The following is a 20,674-nucleotide window of genomic DNA, read 5'->3' as shown; positions in this document are numbered from 1 at the left end:
CAGTGATAGTAACCCCTGGAGTATCTAGGATGCAGAATTAGTAACAAGTTAAGAGGGGAAGAGGGAAGGAACATGTATTTATGGTAATTGAAGACATCAGCAAATAAATGAAAAGACAAAATTTAACATCATCTCATTAAAGAAAGGAAGCGTAGGGTGTATATCCACATTTCCATTTCCTACAGTGGCGTCCCATTGGTCTATAAAATAAACTTTATCTTGCAAATCCCGGAACTCCTCATACAATATTTGTTTACAAACTCTGCTTAAATAATCAAACGGTTCGAGAAAAATGTTATATGTGAAAGAGTGTGGCCCTTTTATGAAAATGTCTGAGTTTGGTGAACGCTTTAACAGTCGAAGTACAGCTTCTTTAGCACTTCGTACATGGTCCCTATACTGTTGCGGTGTCGTTCTTGTTAGATGTCCGAACCAATGCATTATAACAATAGGGCTCTTATTTGAGGGTAGTGCGTCTATTCTTGAGGCTACTGATCGAAAGTTATCTTTGTTTTGTTCAAGGCTGTAAAACGGAATTTCATGTGGCGCCCAGTATAAATATAATCCTTTACTAGTTTTTATAGCTTCACCAAATTTGTGCCATGCCTTGTCCTTTATTTCCTGTCGACCATCCGTAATGCTTAAACGTAACAGTCGTGCTAGAGGCTTGAACCAGTTCCGTGTTGTAGAGTCTCCGGTCATCAGCACTGGGCGGTTCCTCAAGCACCTTTGATATGGAATGTACCGTCGCTGTAGGAGCGATTTACAGATCAAGGACTTCCACTGACCACTGTAGAAATAGCCAGTGGGCACGTGAGTATGCCATGTGACCGTACTGTTGACGTTTCGGCAGGAAACATTGGGGTGTCGGGCGTAGCTAAGTTCTGAAGCAAAATAGAATGCAGTATATTTAATCAATGAAGGTTCAATTTACCAAAACAAAACAAAAACTGTCATTAAATGGTACATGGTCGCCAGAAAAAAACAACTATACAGCTAGGATTGTTTTGCGAGGAAAAATAACTATACTACACTTAGAGAAAAAGATATGGCTACTCATAATCGCGGGTCAAAAGTTTAACGATTTTGATTTTGACTAAAATCGTAGATATTTGATATTTTTTGGATTTGGATTGAACGACCTGCCTATAATGAATACAAAAATCCCATTCCTTACAATTTCATGAATTGAATTCTGACAACCGCGACAAGCTCCTAGGGATTAGCGAAAACATCATTGTCACGAAAATTTCCAGGGCCTAGTCTACAAACATTTCTTAACTTTGAAGAATTTCTTAATTTAAAATTCTCCATAGAAAAGTGTTAAAGATTTGAAGGTAAACTCCTTCTGTAATGCTTTCTAATGGGGACTTTAAAGTTCAAGAATTCCGGAATGTTTGTGAAACTGTGCCCATTTGTACGGTATACGATATCGACATCAATATAGAGATGACGTCATCCATGTGGTGACGCGTGATTGAAATGTTTGATTTTCTATATATATATATATATATATAGCTGAACTTTTAAGTAACAATATTAGTGTTAAAACTACACAAATATTACTTCTTCAACAATTGTATGATTGTTCAAATGTTTATTCCTATAAGCCTACCCACAGTCTCCATAATACCGCCCAATAGACTACAGAACACAGCGAGATGAATATTCATTGTTAACATATATTTATATAGGAAATATTGCATGTTTGGTTTTGAAGTCATCTTAGGTCATCGATTCATATTTTCTGATGTTTAACATTTTGATTTTGTTTTGTGTGAGTGCCTTTAAAACAATTTTTTCATGAGCATGTTTCCATAGTCAATGCCTTTCTTTAACACTCATTTTACCATAGGCAATGCCCTGAAAATGAAGTATAACAAGTATACGATAATCAAATTTAATAAAAGTAAATTATTTTAAAAGGAGCACCATCGACTGATACCAACGACCATTGACAATACTTACTATTAGACACTTTTAGAAAGGTAACTTTTTTCTTCAGGTATCTATAAGATCTGTAAAATACAAAAGTGTACAAATATATAATAGTTAACGTTTAAGAGAGAAGTCAAACTTTTCTTGTTTTAAACTTTTTTTCTCATATAGATTTTTGGAAAATGGAGTTCATACCATAACAGCAAATGGAAGAAACAACATATATCCGTGTGCTCGTTTTTTTAACTTTTGTCACTCAAAGACACCTAGTTGACAAAATATTGGATTTTATGGGAATTTTGCCGTTTTGACCATATAAGATAGAGATTAAAGCCATAATTTCCTGATGAGGTGTTTGATATGTATGGATGTTTGTAGAATTCATTTTATAGTATTCTTCTTAAAAAATATACCAGTTTTGATCAATTAGACTAATATTTTTTCTCAAAATAACGACATATGCTACCCCTACCCCTTAATTTTGTGCTACAAAATGCACCATTTTCAGCCATTTTTGCCATATATAACCCTGTATAGAAAAAGTTCTGGTATTAAACTTTTGTTATTATTTTGCATATCAATAGGGAAAGGGTTGTTCTTTCTAAATCAGGAAGAAAAATTGGGGGTCAGTGTGCTTACTTTATTGCCCCATTTGAATTTTTGCTATTTTTAAGTATTTTAGAGTAAAAAATAAAAGTGCCCAAATTACCATTCAATGTAAATATAAAGTCACAAAAGTGTATCGTTTCACATATTAATACTCAATATTTTAATTACTACGAACCTAGTAACGATTTGCAGCAAAAATTAGCTAAATACAGCTAAAAATGCTGTCGCAGTGATAATTTAAGTAAAAACAATTTCAATAAAAAATGGTAAAACTGTGGCTCTACTTGAAGCGAAAAAAGACACAATTTCAAAATGGCCGCCAAATGGGCCATTTCTTTAAATCCCCGTATGAAAAAAATCTACTAAAACTAGAAATGTAATTTTTTGACAAATTTGCATCTGGCAACTTGCTACAGATACTGATAAATTATATTTGAAAATCTCATAACTTCTTTGGTCTATGTTGAAACGTGAGTTCAACGGGACTGAAACCTCAGAAGAATACATCCTTATGTAAGATCGAACAAAAGAAACTATCAATAATTCTATTTTTTCTCAAATTTACTTTATCAGCCCATAAAGGAAAAAAATGGCGTCGCCGTTTGTAACGTGGCACCTGATTGGCTGATATAACGGCGTAATTATTAAAATAAATATTAAGAAATTTTCTATAGAAGATTTAACCATAAGGATTACTTTGAATATTTGTTTTATGTTATGGAGTAATTATATGAAATCTGAGTGTACTCGCATCATGTTTAGAGTACACTCTGATTATTGCGTTTTTTCTCAATAACATAAACAATCTATATAAGTTAAACTTTAATACTACATTTGATTGTTGATACGTTAAATGCCAATTCTGTTTATGTCATGTTTGTTAAAATGCAGTTTTGATGCATACATTTACATCTCTCTTTTGTACCCACTCTTGATACTCCAGGGGTTACTACAATAAAACACGGTTATAACGAACTCTCATGAATTCATTGTTATGACGCAATAATTTGAATTCATCCAAAATATTTCTAAACGTTTTATGAAATATTTCAACCAGACAACGAATTCCTTATAACGAATTTACGGCTATAAAGAAGCAACTTTTAGGCCTGCTCAGGTAAACGTATTACTTTCTCTATTACATATTCGCCCAAAGGAAGTCGACATACCTGAGCGACTTCAAAAAATGCCTACCCACACAATACCAGATGGCGTGTATGTAGACGTGTGTACAATGTATACGATCAATACTTTGGTCTAGGTAAGGGCACCACACAGGTAAGAACAATAAAGAGGGTTGTGTTAACATTCTTTTCATTGCTTTGTTTTGTTTGGAGTTGCTGCATACATTTTTATAAACACAAATTATATATGTTCATCGCCCGTACTGTTACGGCAATTGTCCGTTTTAAAATGGCTTCACCGAGTCGTAAGGAATAAGCTCTGACTTCGTAAACTAAATGCTAAATAATACAAGAAGCTGACAATGGATATCGTGCTAAGGAGGACATTGCAGCTAATTTGAATATTCCGGCGACAATCCTTACTACGATCTTGAAAAATCGTGGTGATATTTTAAAACAGTACGCAGACAAAATAGAAAATGACACCAAAGTGTTCCGCATGAAAATGTCGAAAAGGCCCTCTACACTTGGTATATCGATAAAAAACCCAAAACATTCCTTTATCGGGATCACTTATGTTGGCAAAATTTGCTTAATTTGCAAAGCAACTTGGGGGTATTGATTTCCACGCTAGCCAAGACCAGACTGGCTAGTGCTGTCGTTAGTCCGGCAATAGAAAATTAATGAGTTGCTAACAAAGCTTATCGAACAGTTTTCCCTAAACTATAAAATCTAACGAAATAAGACATTACAGCTTAATGGAGATGGTTGTCACAACAAAAATCTAAGGAATGGTTAATTTACGGCAAATATGGACGGTAGTGCCAAATTAAAACCCCTCGCTATTGTACTACTGCCCTGTTGATATACCGATAGTCATAGTGAAAACCGCAGTGAAAGTAAACCCTGGAGTATCGAGGATGTGTGTGACCCACACATAATAGGAATATAATCGAGGGGCCCATGGGCCTTAACGGCCATCTCACTAATATATACAATGCAGTATACAGTAATGGCTAAAAATCAAAGCAATACAAGGAACTCCATACTTGAAGCTGTAAGTTTCTATTTATATTTTAGGACCTTTAAAGTAGGTCGAGGTAATTTATTTTAATTTCATCAGATAGTATGTTGCATGTCCAAAATCAGAAATCTAATCCTCATAATTATTTACAAAGAAATATTTAAATATTTTAGTCTATCTAACCCCTGTGATCTTGAATGCAGATGAAGGTCATTCATTTGAACAAACTTGGTAGACCTTCATCCCCGTATGCTTTATGCCAAATATCAGGGCTCTAGGACTCTTAGTTATTGACCAGAACTCGTTGAAAAATTAGCCTATTTGACCCTGTGACCTTGAATGAACGTGAAGGTCATTTATTTGAACAAACTTGGTAGCCCTTCATTTCCGAATTCTATATTCCCAAAATTTGAAGGATGCTTAATGCCTCTAATAAACAATGGTATCCATCATAAGTAGTAGTTTTAATGATAAATGACAATGAACCAAATTTTACTTTTCGTTTTCTAGTTTCAAAGAATTGTTATTACTATTTTCATCTGAAGGATTTTGACTATTAAATGAGCGCAACATCACATTTCTTACCGAAAAAATGCTTTGTGTTCTTTACTACACGAATGGTTTCCTGTTCGCTCATACACAGTCCAGTCTTCACATTCCAATGATTTCGGTTTGCCACAGAAAAAGGACATGTTGAAGTTTAGTGTTGTAAAGTTGCAGTACTCTTTCACATTGGGAATATTTGGAATAACACTACACATTGTGTTCTCAGTCAAATTCTGATTTGTAAATCCTGCTCGTAAAAATTCTATTACTCCATATTTCTGAACAACATTCATAAAAATCCCGATGTGCTCTTTTGTATTTCCAATCGCAAACATCAGTTCTGGTTTACCAGCCCACATAGCTTTGACGACTCCGGTGTATGAACCATTTCCATGGTCGATGACGTATCCGGCGACCGAGGCCTTGAGAGTGGTTTCCCGGAGCCAGACTCTGAGCATGTCACCCCCTACTGTAGCACGTTCTCCTCGTCCATTGTACAACACTATATCAACTGTAATCTCATCTCCAACTCTGAACTCTGTCCTCCGGACAATGACCAATGAGGTTGATATATTCACTAATGAAAGATAACTGTCGAAGTCGGTATACTGATATTTATTTATCGTTTTCATGGCAGCTCCTTTCGGAATCGTAGAATTTGAATCATATTCGTTGGTGGGTTTGAGATCGAGTCCATGTAACCTGTCATTCAAAACAGTTCAAAATAATTAAAACAAATAATTATATGTACACTCTTTTTTTGTAAAATTAAAAGACCTACATAAAATGTTCACCTGAAATGATCTCTCTTTTGTGTCTGCCGTAAATAACAATCATACAATTATCTGCAAACTCTACAGTGTAATTTTTTAAAATGAGAAAAACAATCTAATCGATTGAACTCTAAATAAATTGGCCAAGACAGACAATTTTACTATAATTGGTGAAAAAGGACTATATTAAAAAAATAATGAACACACGGTCGTTCATTTATATTACAGTTTGATGAAAATATTAAAAATACAATATAATATTCTTAATACAAACCGTTTAACTCCATATAATGTTGCGAATATGAACAAGATGAATGTTGTAAAAACAGAACCGATGATAATCCGTCGAAAGGAGACTGAGAAGGAATCTGTCATGTTGTTCTATGATGTTAACGACAAATACTGTGGCTTTAAAACTACGTGTTTTAATCTCGACTGGTGCAGTCACAAATCATGTTTGTATAAAAGGCATAAGCCATGCCTCATTTAATACTTAATGTTTATTTTATTTTAAACAATGAATGGTTGCGTATATTGTGTTGATCAACTAGAGCGTTATAATATCAATGCAATCGTAAGAAGAGAAGTTGGCCCTAAATAATACCATTTTATTTCCACGTGAACAGGCATTTTAAAAAGTGTCACCCCCAACTCTTTATTGTGTTGACGGCTTTATTTTAAGCATGGTTTAACCGTGAGCTAACTATTCACAAATAAGTTCGAAAGAGTAAGAGACATTGATAACCCAAGCTGAACATATACGGTGTATACTTATGTTAGCGGTAACTTTATTTTTTATTATTATTGTACATTTGAATCACGAATCCATGTACAGTGTTAAATTGTGTTAAGTTTCGATATTGATACATCGAGTTCATATATGTGCGAATAAATCATAATTTACAGTTTTTATATTTGAGCTGTAATAATGCGTTATGAAATAGTCAAAGAAAAACAGGAAATAAGCAATTTATATTTATACTTTTATTTGGCAAAAAAGGTCATGGCTTCACAGACAGAACCCCCACGAGTTCTGGAAACTGAAGCCCGTGAATATGGTAATAAAATTTTAGTTTTTCAAAAAAAAAAAACCCATTTTATTCAATATAACATGTAAATACCAACAGATTTCACTTTCACAGAAGGACTCCCACACCATTGTCATATTTCATTACTTTATTTTGGACAAGCTTACATCACTCTCTCTTTATAACAACTTAGTCATCCACATCCGTTCAATATAAATAAACCCCATAAATAATCATATAGTTAATTTACTTAATGTAGTTAAAATTCAGCATTTCATAAATACCTGGGGAGCCAACTCTTTTGTGAAAAAAAATAAACGAGACAACTTTATTTCACTTTAACTTCATTTGAGAATTAGAATGATAATAAAAAGATGCAACATGTATGTTATGATCTGTGATACCTATGAATAAACGTGTATATATTCATATATATATATATCCACATTACATAAAAACATCTCCTGAAGAACAGCGGCAGCTGGGAAAACGTTAGAGATCGATGGCAGGTTTGTTTTAGTTTTGGTTTTTTTCCACATTACACTATATATATAGCATAATATATAATATAGGACCTACTGTATACAATTTCCGCACTTTTCGGACTTTTCCTACCTAGGTTGACTCCCTTTTCATATTTTTATACAATCTGACACGTGTCCGGTTAGGATATGTCAACAGTGATAAAAGGGTACCAAATTCATTTTAATAACTTGGCACCACGGAAATGATCCGTCACTGGTTCATTGGTCAAATAAGTCCAAAAAGTTTTGAAAGCATTCATAAAACATTCCGCCAAATGGCTGGTAAACCAGGCACGTCCACCAAGAGTGATATTATAAACCGGTAAATGCAAGATTAAATGAAGCCAAGAGGAAGTATAGAGTATAGTACAATTGTACAGCAATTAACAATTAAACGAATATTAACATTTTTGGTGAGATTCAACTGAAGACATTGTGAAAATATGAGAAAGGTCATTTCAGTGACCTACCTTGCCCCTCTCATAAATAAACCATGGGCATAAAATAAGCTCATATAAAAGATTGATTATCTACTGGATCAGTAGACAGACCAGATTTGTCACAAATTTGAACATTCAACTAGCTCATGATACGCAGAATGGTAGAGGACCAGATAAGTCCCCAAGCTTAGTTGTCGACACTAGATTAGGGCGGATATGGCAACATGCAGACAGCTACAAGGAAAAAGCACACGTTTAACTTAACAATTCTGAAATGCTTATGAAATTCAATAAATGTAAACTCAATATTTTACAAGTTAACCCATGGACCAAATTCCTGATATTCATGAAAGCAGATAGATTATCTGATGACAACATTCTTTGATGACTTTGTTGAAAACGATACTAAAATATGTCATTGCCGAGGGGTTCTAGATGAACTCTATCTTCTAAATGTAACCTTGGCGTGTTATCAGGTAACTCGGGGTATCTTAATACCAGCCGCCTGAACGAACCACTACAGCCCCCACATGGCTGTTCACACGACGACGAATACCTTCACACCCAAACGGACATTGTTCATTCTTCCACTCTAGGGTGAATTTGTGACCAAACGATCTTTGTATCAAGTAGCAAGCTATATACTTGATCCAAAACAGACAATATTTTGTGTCTCATTACAAATGAATCTGTGAAACCGATATCACTGCCTCAAGGTGAATTAATAAAATTTGAGGCGACTCTTCTAAACGTAGCTGTATTACAGCTGGAATCTTTGCAACTACAATTTTCATGTCCTTTTACCTCGCCATCAAAGTTTTGTATAGTGTCGTGTCATCGCTAGGTCTGCTTCAGAACTTCTTGCATGTATAAATGCTATTTTTTATGATGAATGATCCAACCAGCCATACATTTGTACGTTCACTAGAAAAGCTGAAATCTTAAAAGCTGTAAATCAGCTGCTATTTATTCTACAGTTATATATTATTTCAACATAGCTAGTAATTTACCTTTGTATTTACATCATAATAGGATGGAATGTTCCGTGGAAACCACTGAGATGGCAGCCAGATTCCGACCTGGACCTCAGGGCTCGTTCCCTTTCAATCTGAATAAGATTACAATCGAATGTTCAATGGGAACCACTGAGATGGCAGCAACCTTCAAAAATCGTGCACGAGCATGACTTCCCACTAACTGGGACTGTGCCCGAGCATGAAATCTTAACGCCTGGTACCGTATACTTCTGATAGTGTAGTATAAGATATGAGACTGTTAATATTAACCATGTTTTCCGGTTAACCAAAAAATTAATTATGTAACTGTCTAATTTTATGGTTAACCATGTATCAGTATCTGTATCAGTAAAATAAATTGATATCGCGAGTCAAACTCTCAGATGATTAATAAAGATCTGTGCTTTAAATATTTACTTGAAAAACTCCGAAAAATTATGCTTATTCCAAGGAATTGAACAAAAAATCACTATATTTAATTTCGCTACATCGGTCAAAACAGCTGACGCTACAATAACAAATAACTGTCCAACTTTACTTCGCTAACAAACAAACAATCTGTCATAAATATAGATACACCCTTTATCACACACCTATGTTATCTCACAAAATTGATACAGATAATCACAGAATTTATGATAAATGCAAAACCACCCATAGTTGTGACAGCTGGCAGTAACTCAAAAGTTTAAGGGAAGTAACTCGTACACATATTAATATTTACATGCTTACAAATACGTACGTAATACTTATGCGTCATATTAAATTACAATTCTTGGTGGTTGCGGTCAAAACGGTTGAAGTTATATCAGCTTACATATATTTACTAATATGCAAACATACAAAGGCAACTATATGGCTCTTCTTAGACTTAGAGGTCGTTTTTATTTATGAAATACACGTGTATAACAACGTAATATTTAAATGTATCGAGCGTAAACGAATACTTCTACGACAAAAACATAAATATATTTAGATATATTTTGTGTTCAGATGTCAGACTAAACCAGATAAGCATTTGTGATTTTATCAGACCGGGTACCATTATACATAGTCGAGCAGTCACGGCTGATTGATCTATTGAGCTACGCTACGCCCATACTAAACACTTACGCTAGGAAATGAAGCATAACGTGATGCATTCAACCATGGGTATCCGACGATTGACACTTTGTTAAAGTATTGATATCGAACATTAGTAAGTATTGGTGGTTCTAGCAAGCTTTCTAGTTTTACTGAAACTCAGGATGGCGTGTGTTAAAGACAAATCAACGCTAATCTACCAGTACGATATAGTTTAAATCAGTATAACCATACAATTTTATATAAGGATGTATTCTTCTGAGGTTTCAGTCCCGTTGAAGTCTAGTTTCGACATAGATCACAGAAGTTTTTGGATATTTTCAATAAATTCTATCATTATCTTTAGCAAGTTGTCAGTTGCAAATTTTGTCAAAAAAAAAAAAAAAAAAAAAAAAAATGCATTTCTATTCCGAGTAGATTTCTTAAACGGGATTTCGAAGAAATACCCCATTTGGCGGTCAATTTTGAAAATTTGCCTTTTGTCGCTTTGAGTAGAGCCAAAGTTTTACTACTTTTTGCTTAAATTAATTTTACTTAAATCATCACTGCACAAGTAATTAAGCTGTATCGAGCTATTTTTTCCTGTAATTCTTTTCCAATTCCGTGGTAATTAAAATATAGAGCGTTAATGTAGGGAATGATACGCTTTTGTCATTTTGTTTTAACATTTAATGGTAATTTTACCACTTTTATTTTTTACTCTATAAAAAATATTTTTTAAGATATTAAAAGACAACAGATATTGAAATGGAACAAAAAGGTAATTACACAGACACCCTCTTTTTCTACCCGATTTAGAAATAGCAACCTTTTTCCTATTGGTATGCAAAATATTGACAAAAGATTAATACCAAAACTTTTTCTATAGAGTTAAATCTGCGGAAAATGGTTTCTGAGAAAAAAATTAAGTTTTTTTATCATAACTGGTATATTTTTGAAAGTAGACCACTGGAAAATAAATTATGCAAACATCCATGCATATTAAACACCTCATTAGGAAATTATGGTTTTAATCTCTGGTGTATATGGTCAAAACTGCAAAATTCCAATAAAATCCAATATTTTGCCAATTAGGTATTTTTGAGTGATAATAGCGCAAACAAGAGCACACGGGACATTTTTTCTTCCATTTTCTTTTATGGTATGAACTCCTATTTCCAAAAATCTATATGAGAAAAAAAGTTTAATACAAGACAATTTTGACTTCTCAGAGGTGACATCCTTAAGAGAAATGCACATAAAATTTATGTTTTAATCATTCCATACAGCATGGAAGGAACTAAAGCAAGAACGACATAGCATAATTCATTTTTTTATTCCATTGCCTCAGAATCTACTTTCGCGTTAATCCGTATGTCACTATCACTGTCGTTGTATCTTTCCCTGTACGACATATGTATGTCATCGCAAATACTATACTTTGTGCATCAACTTTTGAAGAAGATGAGACAGGATAGTTTGCTTTTTTATGTACATCAAAAGAAAGCGGTCGATCGAAAAACGGTACACTGTATTGATCATAGAGTTCAACCTCACTACTTTGTATTTTCTCAACAGTTTTTCTTCTCCTAAAATGCCTTCAGTACAGCTATGATATAGTTCATAGTTGGATATTACGACAGCGATAGTAACCACTGGAGTTTCAACGATGCAGAATCAATAGCAAGGTACAGAAAGAAAGAGGGAACACGTATTTATGGTAATTGAAGTCATCAGCAAATAAATGAAAAGACAAAATTTAACATCATCTCATTAAAGAAAGGAAGCTTAGGGTGTATATGTACATTTCCATTTCCTACAGTGGCGTCCCATTGGTCTATAAAATAAACTTTATCTTGCAAATCCCGGAACTCCTCATACAATATTTGTTTGTAAACTCTGCATAGATAATCAAACGGTTCGAGGAATTCTTTATAGGTGAAGGCATGAGGACCTTTAATGAAAATGTCTGAGTTTGGTGAACGCTTTAACAGTCGAAGTACAGCTTCTTTAGCACTTCGTACATGGTCCCTGTACTGTTGGGGTGTCGTTCTTGTTAAATGTCCGAACCAATGCAATATAACAATAGCGCTCTTATTTGAGGGTAGTGCGTTTATTCTTGAGGCTACTGATCGAAAATTATCTTTATTTTGTTCAATGCTGTAAAACGGAATTTCATGTGGCGCCCAGTATAAATATAATCCTTTACTAGTGTTTATAGCTTCAGCAAATTTATGCCATGCCTTGTCCTTTATTTCCTGTCGACCATCCGTAATGCTTAAACGTAACAGTCGTGCTAGAGGCACGAACCAGTTCCGTGTTGTAGAGTCTCCCGTTATCAGCACTGGGCGGTTCCTCAAGCACTTTTGGTATGGAATGTACCGACGCTTTAGTAAAGGTTTACAGATCAAGGACTTCCACTGACCACTGTAGAAATAGCCAGTGGGCACGTGAGTATGCCATGTGACCGTACTGTTGACGTTTCGGCAGGAAACATTGGAGTGTCGGGCGTAGCTAAGTTCTGAAGTAATATATAATACAGTGTATTTAATTTAATGAAAATTATATCTAATAAAATACAAAACTCATTAAATGGTACATTGTCGCAAGGGAAAACAATTCAGGATTTTTTGCGAGGGCAATTTAACTCTTTTACACTTGAGGAAAAATATATGGTTGGCTTTATTATATTTTACTAAAACGGAAGATATTTCGGGTTTATAGTTCATGACCTGGCTGTAATACATATAAATTACCCATTTCTTATTATTTCGCTTATCAAATTTTGACAACCACGACAAGGTCCCAATAATTCGCGGAAATATCATTGCCGATGACGACATCAATAGGACAAATGACGTCATCCCTATGCTGACATGCGAATGATTTTTTTTATAGCTGAACTTTAAAGTAACAAGAGTAGTGATAAAACTGCACAAATATTTTTCCTCAACAGTTTTTTAATTGATTAAATGTAAATTTCTATAAGTCTCCCCACATATGGATCTTCATTGTTAACATGTATTTATATAGGAAATATTTTAATCTCTTCATGGAAATGTTTCCTTAGTCAATGTCTTTCCTAAACACTCGTTTCACTATAGAAGAATGTCATGAAAATAAATTTCATGATAGCTATATATAATAAAAAGTAAATTATTTAACAAGTAGCACCATCGACTGACACATCAGTAAATACTTACTATTAGACACTTTTAGAAAGGTAACATTTTTCTTCAAGTATCTATAAGATCTGTAAAAATAACAAATATGTAATAGTGAATATTTAAGTAAGATAAACAAAAAGAAGTTGTGATAATTTCAAATACAATAAAAAAATATCAATATCTCTAGCAAGTTGCCAGTTGCAAATTTTGTCAAAAAAGTACATTTCTATTTGCAGTTGATTTTTTATACGGGAATTCTAAGAAATGACCCATTTGGCGGCCATCTTGAAATTATGTCTTTTTTCGTTTGGATAGAGCCACAGTTTTAACATTTTTTACTGAAATTGTTTTTACTTAAATCATCACTGCGCCAGCAATTTTAGCTATATCGAGCTAATTTTTACAGTAAATCTTTACTAGGTTCGTGGTAATTCAGATACACTTTTGTCACTTATTTTTTCATTTAATGGTAATTTGAACATTTTTATTTTTTATTCTAAAATATTGAAAACAATTATTCAAATGGAGCAAAAAAGTAAGCACATGGACTCCGCATTTTTCTGACTGATTTAGAAAGAACAACCCTTTCCCTATTGATATGCAAAATATTAACAAAATTTTAATACCAGAACCTTTTCTATAAGGGGTTACATTTGGCAAAAATGGCTGATAATGGTGCATTTTGTAGCTCAAAATTAAGGAGTAGGGTTAGCATATGTTGTTATTCTGAGTAAAAATATGAGTCTTATTAATCAAAATTGATATGTTTTTAAAGAAGACTACTGGAAGTAAATTCTACAAACATCCATATATATATCAAGAACCTCATTAGGAAATTATGGCTTTAAACTCTTGTGTATATCGTCAAAACGGCAACAATTCCCGTAAAATCTAATATTTTGTCAACTAGGTATATTTGAGTGACAATAGCTCAAAACGGAGCACAAGGACATATATATTTTTCTTCCATTATCTTTTATGGTATGAACTCCTATTTCCAAAAATCTATATAAAAAAAGTTTATTACAAGAAAATTTTGACTTCTCAGAGGAATACAATGTACATCCTTAACCCCTTTCTGTACAGGGTTCTTAAAGACAATTTAAAGTAATAAAGGAAAAAGTATAAAATGCATTTTTACCAACATTGGAGGAACATTTTGTGTAACAACACCATATATATTTGCATGTATTGTTCATACGCTGATGCTTCTAATAATCCATATATAGTTAATTTGTTTCGGTTGCTATGGTTACCCTATATTCATGTAATGTATGTTATGTAGATAAAACACAAACACTTTTTGTCCTTGATGATAAATGATATAATATGCAGCTTGATTTTAACTATTGCACATAATACTACAATTTCATACTTATATTATAATAACAAATAAGCCACAACTAAATCATGATCAGTGTAAACCCTCACAAATAAATTGTAAATTCTTACAATTGTTTGTATTGGTTTATTTCAAATTTTATTCGGTTTGCAGAAAAAAAATGTAATTTTACACGCACTTCAATTTGACTGATTTTGTACATCTGATTTACTTGAATTAAACTGATATACAGTAGCAATAACATTCAAGTAATTGTCACATAAAGGTTACTGTGTAGATGTCACTACCGTTAGTGCTATTCACTTTATCACATTTGTAACGTCGCTTCTGATTGGCTGATATAAAGGCGTAATTATTGTATAGAAAAAAAAGAGTTCCAAAATAAATTTTGAGGTTAAAATCTATAGAAAATAGAATTATAATGATTAACTTGAATAGAAATTTTTATCTAATGGAGTGATAACACATAATCTGAGTGTACTGTCATCATAAACCACTGTGCGATTGATTTGAGTACACTAACATTATTGTGTTCATAAATGATCCATCATCAAAGTTAATCCTGAAACACTTGATTTAATTTATGATAGATATATATCTGTCATCGATTCCTGATAACACTGGCTTCACGTTACGTTTAATGACAATTTTGTTTATGACATGATTGTTAAAATTGATACAGATTTGATGCGTGCGTTTTTATTTGTTATTGTATCCACCTCTGGTTACTACCACTGTCGTGTTGATTTACCGATAGTGATAGTGAAAACCGCAGTGAAAGTAAACCCTGAAGTATCAAGGATGTGTGCGACCTACAGTTAACTGAAAATAAAAATAATTGGAATATAACAAATAATGACATGTTAAAAATGCTCCACCGCTTACAAATGATATTTTTCTCAATCAAAAACAGGAACACACGATTTAGTATTTTTCTTTAGTTAGAAAAGTTACTTGCTTTACACTATTTCCATAATTGAAAAGTTTGAGCTTCTAATTTCACTTCGAGATAAAAAATAAAAAAAAGCAATTGCATTCCGAAAAATATGTTGCACTATGTCCTATATGGAATAAAATACTGATTGCGCATGCATCATTTTTTTTGTATTAATTAGACACATGCACATACAATAATAAATATTTATATAAAAACACGATTCATTTGTTCAAATGATGAGTATCGTTTATGCTTTGTCGGCGATGGAGCATCTTTAAAAGTAGTGATGTATATTATTTAGCGGACCTAAATATACCTGTACCCCTATACTGACAGTGTCAGTATTGTAATTAATAGTTGTGTTTTACTAGAGATAAGTAGCTTCATGTAATAGATATGCAGAAAAGAAATTTAATCAGAAAAACAAATTGAAAACTGGCCATGAAAGTTTAAAAGCATTGTTAGTGTAGAAGTGAAAAATTAGCTTCTTCCTCCATTACTTTTCCATTTGAATGGCATTCTTTCTTTTGAAAATTGGTACATACATATAGATGTATGCATGGATGTCAAACAAAATGATCTATTGATGTCGCAATGCTAACAACACAGAAGCATCAAATCCATTATAATTAGTACTTGGAGTGTTAAGGGACACTGAACGCATTGCGTTTTCTAGTGTCAAAAACATTGTTATTGTTAGTTTCATATGAAAGAACATTAAATGAGCGCATCTTTACATTTCTTACCGAAAAAACGATTTTTGTTCATCGCTACACGTCTGAATTCCTGTTCGCTCATACACAGTCCAGTCTTCACATTCCAATGATTTCGGTTTGCCACAGAAAAAGGACATGTTGAAGTTCAGTGTTGTAAAGTTGCAGTACTCTTTCACATTGGGAATATTTGGAATAACACTACACATTGTGTTTTCAGTCAAATTCTGATTTGTAAATCCTGCTCGTAAAAATTCTATTACTCCATACTTCTGAACAACATTCATAAAAATCCCGATGTGCTCTTTTGTATTTCCAATCGCAAACATAAGTTCTGGTTTACCCGCCCACATAGCTTTGACGATTCCGGTGTATGAACCATTTCCATGGTCGATGACGTATCCGGCGACCGAGGCCTTGAGAGTGGTTTCCCGGAGCCAGACTCTGAGCATGTCACCCCCTACTGTAGCACGTTCTCCTCGTCCATTGTACAACACTATATCAACTGTAATCTCATCTCCAACTCTGAACTCTGTCCTCCGGACCCTGACCAATGAGGTTGATATATTCACTAATGAAAGATAACTGTCGAAGTCGGTATACTGATATTTATTTATCGTTTTCATGGCAGCTCCTTTCGGAATCGTAGAATTTGAATCATATTCGTTGGTGGTTTTGAGATCGAGTCCATGTAACCTGTCATTCAAAACAAATCAAAACAAATAAAGCCGGTGAAATAATTCACCCAGATCAGCAACCATTTATCTGTTATTGGTGAAAAGACTATGATATCCAAATTTGATGAAGAAATGGTAAAGAAATATGAAGTAATATAAATATTGATCAGCATTTAAGAACATGTTATAAATACAAAATAAGTACAAACCGTTTTAGTCTATATAATGTTGAGAATGTGAAAAAGATGAATGTTGTTACAACAGAACCGATAATAATCCATCGCAAGGAGACAGGAAAGGAATCTGCCATATTGTTCTATGATCTTTACACTACGTGTTTCAATCTCGACCGGTGGAGTCATAAACCATGTTTGTTACTTCATACTTCTGTTTCTAAATACACTCGAATAAACTAGGCTTCATTCAATATTCAACAAAATACTACCAACAGTCTTCTTAATTTGAAACAATAGATGATCGTATGTCTTGTGAAGATCAATTCGAGCGTTATAACAATAAAGAAAACGCAAGACAGAGCAATAACAATGGCTTTTGTGGCTATTGTTCTTACGTCTTGAGTAGTTTTTGGAGGTATAGGTATACACATTCAGAATGGTACGCTGGTGATTTAATATATTTAATATCAATGGGTAAATACATTGTTACTTACTAACATTCATTTATATTTCGCATGCACTGTTGATTCGTACAGTTAACACGACAGTGTAATGTAAGGTCCGTGTCAAACATTTAAATAATGATACAGAAACAAATATATATACATGTATATTGATGACGTCATGATACAGTAACTATAATATGACGTCATACAACAATAAAACAACCATGCCGCCTGAAGACGCCTGTGAAGGAAGAAAGGCCTTAAAACGAATTCTGGAGTTTATTTCGTTTTTTTATATATATAATTAACCGGTTTTTTTTTAAAACTATATATATTCATACATATACAAAATAATAATAATAAGAAAACAATAACGACTGACTGATATATATATTCATATATAACACAAGTATTTCGCCACAAACGTTTTTAACTCTCCTGGGAATCTTCAAGGCGTCCTAGCTTCTTACTGTATTATGACGTATCATTATAAGTACTGTATCATGACGTCGTAATAAAAAGAGGTGGGATGATAGAGCAAGAGACGTAATAAGATGAGGCTATTGTTTATATTATAGCGTCACACACATATTTATGGTGTAATGCCGATTTGAAAAAAAGATAAACCCGGCTTCCTTGTTTTTTCGTTTTATACTGAAGGGACCCGGCATCTTGTTAAAAGGGAATATTCTAAATGTTCCGTCTGCATATATCTAAATGGTGTGCGTATTTGTTGTTTATGGACACGCACCCGTTCTGCAAGCGAATTTCCTGTTTGGGCGATTTGATTTTCTTTGCAAGTTGGACAAGTTCTACAATATATAAGATTTGTACTCTTGCAGTTTAGGTTATTATTCGGATGATTTTTTCGTTTTTCAGTGTGATGATAGTCCCAATTTCAATATAATCACAGGTTCCGCATATTTTGTCACGTTGTAGTGCTTTGTTTCGAATTATCGAATTTTGCTCTTGTAAGATTATTCTTCAGGTTCGGTAACTATCTCTTACTTTGCAGTATATCCTCTGGTTTAACAAAGTTCTTCATTTTACCACTTCCATGTAAAATCGGGGTTAGATCCATGTTTGTATAGTCAGGTTTATGTGTAAAGACAAATGGAATAGTATTCTTATTTGAGGTTTTGTCTTTCATACATCTAAGTTTTTCTATTGAAATCTTCTTGGCCCGGTCTATGCTTTTAAGAATCAGGTTCTCTGGATAGTGTTGATTCAATAGAAACGAGTAGAGCTCATTCAGTCTCTTTTCCCGTTTTTCACTTTCTACTACTATCGCGCAAATTCGCCTGGCAAAACAGAACGGGATATTTCGTTTCGTGTTCGATAGATGACAGGAGGGGAAATCTAGGTATTGGTGGATATCCTTATTTTAATAGTACACCTCCGTTGTCATCCTTATTCCTTGTTTTTGTACTAGTACATCAAGAAATGCTAGTTCCGTCTCGCTGTATCCTATGGTGAATATGGTACATTGATTTAGGGTATATAATGTACCAGATGAGAAAACAGTCATCTATGTATCTTTTCCAGATGTTCCGTATGTGAATGTTGAATTATGATTCTGTGTCTCTAATAATTTGTAAAGTTTACGTTCTAAAAATCCCATGACTAGATGATTAGCATATATGGAGCAACTTTGGTACCCGTAGCTGTTCCAAGTATTTGTCGATAAGTTTTCCCATCAAAATAGAATGAGTTATTTTCTATTATGATTTTCAAAGCTTCAATTATGAAATGGAAATTTTAACCTTTGATTAATCGGCAACGTGAAGTTAGCTCCGTGAAGTTAGCTTGGAATTCGGGATTCGGAATTCGAATAACGAATCCGGTGCCAGCACCTTATTCGGAATTCAAAAATGAACAAATAAATAACAATTTCAAGACATAAATTCACATATCTTAACATAATTTCACAACTCTAAAAAACTTAATATCTCGATAAATTGTGTCGATTAATCACTTGCGGTATCTTGTCAAGCCAAAATGTTATTGCCTCGATTCCAAGATCAAGTGGAATGTTCGTGTATAGACTGCTCACAAGTATTGCGTCATCTTCAAATCTTCAACGGTTTGAGGAAGATGCGCTATAAAGTCTATATCATCCCTTAGGTAACTTGGACTACAATCACATAATGGTCTTAAGACAATGTCGAGGGGGGAGGGGGGGGGGAATTCTTACATGATTACATTTCTTTACTTTTATGTATTTCTGGGAGTCAATAAAAGTTACTAAATTTAAAGTTTCTACTGCTATTAAAAGATAGCAAAACATTTCAAGAACATAAACCTAACAAATATCACTCAAATATAATGAATTGGAACATGTCAAATCCTACATATACGGTATTAGAATAAAGAATTTTACATCCAGCTCGCTCCGATTTCTCTCAAAATGAGAAATAAAAATCCTAAAAAAAATTCACACTGTCGCTCCAATTTTCTATTTCAAATTCTCGAAGAACTTTTTTTCAAATTGACGTGGCCTAACTTATATCTCACCATGATAACAAAATAAGGAGAACTTGTTGAAATTAAATTCCAATGAAAGCAGTCGAAGAACCAGATGACCAATACTTATTAATTACTTACTTAATTAGATTCATTGTGAAACCTGTGAATTGTATATACAATGTCAGTCAGGTCTATAGTGTATGATATTCATATGGCCAATAGACGGTCGTGACGTCATATGACATATAACAGTAACAATGTACAGTTACTTGGTTACTCGGAGATTGTAACACTATTCATTTCCGACAGTCTTCAAATCAGCTGTGATAAACCAGTATAAACAAAGGCACCATTTCTAAAATGCTCATCTTTAAATTGGATTGCTTCTGATCATTTTCAGTCACACGATCGAACGTACATGTACATATGTATTGACTGTACAGCGAGTTACAGGACGCACCCTCTTCTCAAACCGTGTAAGCTAGATTACCAATGTCATAAATGAAATAAATATGCAAGATTGAAGATACTCACACAAAGCAGTGTTTACAATGCGCTCAAGTCATTAAATATGTCGTTCTTTAACGTTTCATAAACACACGTAGTGATCTCCTCGAATTATGTACACAGAAACTGCTTAAATATCCCGCGCAACATTGCGCATCG

General features: G+C 33.6%; 2 protein-coding genes across 2 annotated transcripts; both read right to left on the bottom strand.

Moving 5' to 3' along the window:
- Window positions 1-59: 59 nt before the first annotated feature.
- On the bottom strand, window positions 60-6,424 carry LOC138324798 (NXPE family member 3-like). Its single transcript, XM_069269949.1, has 4 exons — window positions 6,289-6,424; window positions 5,281-5,943; window positions 1,969-2,018; window positions 60-884 (listed from the first exon to the last, which is right to left on the bottom strand). Exons 1-4 carry the CDS (start codon window positions 6,387-6,389, stop codon window positions 97-99), a joined length of 1,602 nt encoding a protein of 533 aa, XP_069126050.1. The 5' UTR covers window positions 6,390-6,424; the 3' UTR covers window positions 60-96.
- A 4,982-nt stretch (window positions 6,425-11,406) lies between these two features.
- Window positions 11,407-17,342, bottom strand: LOC138324796 (NXPE family member 3-like). Its single transcript, XM_069269947.1, has 4 exons — window positions 17,130-17,342; window positions 16,277-16,939; window positions 13,288-13,337; window positions 11,407-12,605 (listed from the first exon to the last, which is right to left on the bottom strand). The coding sequence occupies exons 1-4, from the start codon at window positions 17,228-17,230 to the stop codon at window positions 11,818-11,820; spliced, it is 1,602 nt and encodes a 533-aa protein (XP_069126048.1). The 5' UTR covers window positions 17,231-17,342; the 3' UTR covers window positions 11,407-11,817.
- Between the last annotated feature and the right edge of the window lie 3,332 nt (window positions 17,343-20,674).

This window comes from Argopecten irradians, chromosome 6, assembly GCF_041381155.1.
Source record: "Argopecten irradians isolate NY chromosome 6, Ai_NY, whole genome shotgun sequence".
Taxonomy (NCBI): domain Eukaryota; kingdom Metazoa; phylum Mollusca; class Bivalvia; order Pectinida; family Pectinidae; genus Argopecten; species Argopecten irradians.
The sequence above is the reverse complement of the archived record's forward strand: the minus strand, read 5'-3'. Positions and strand labels throughout refer to the sequence as shown.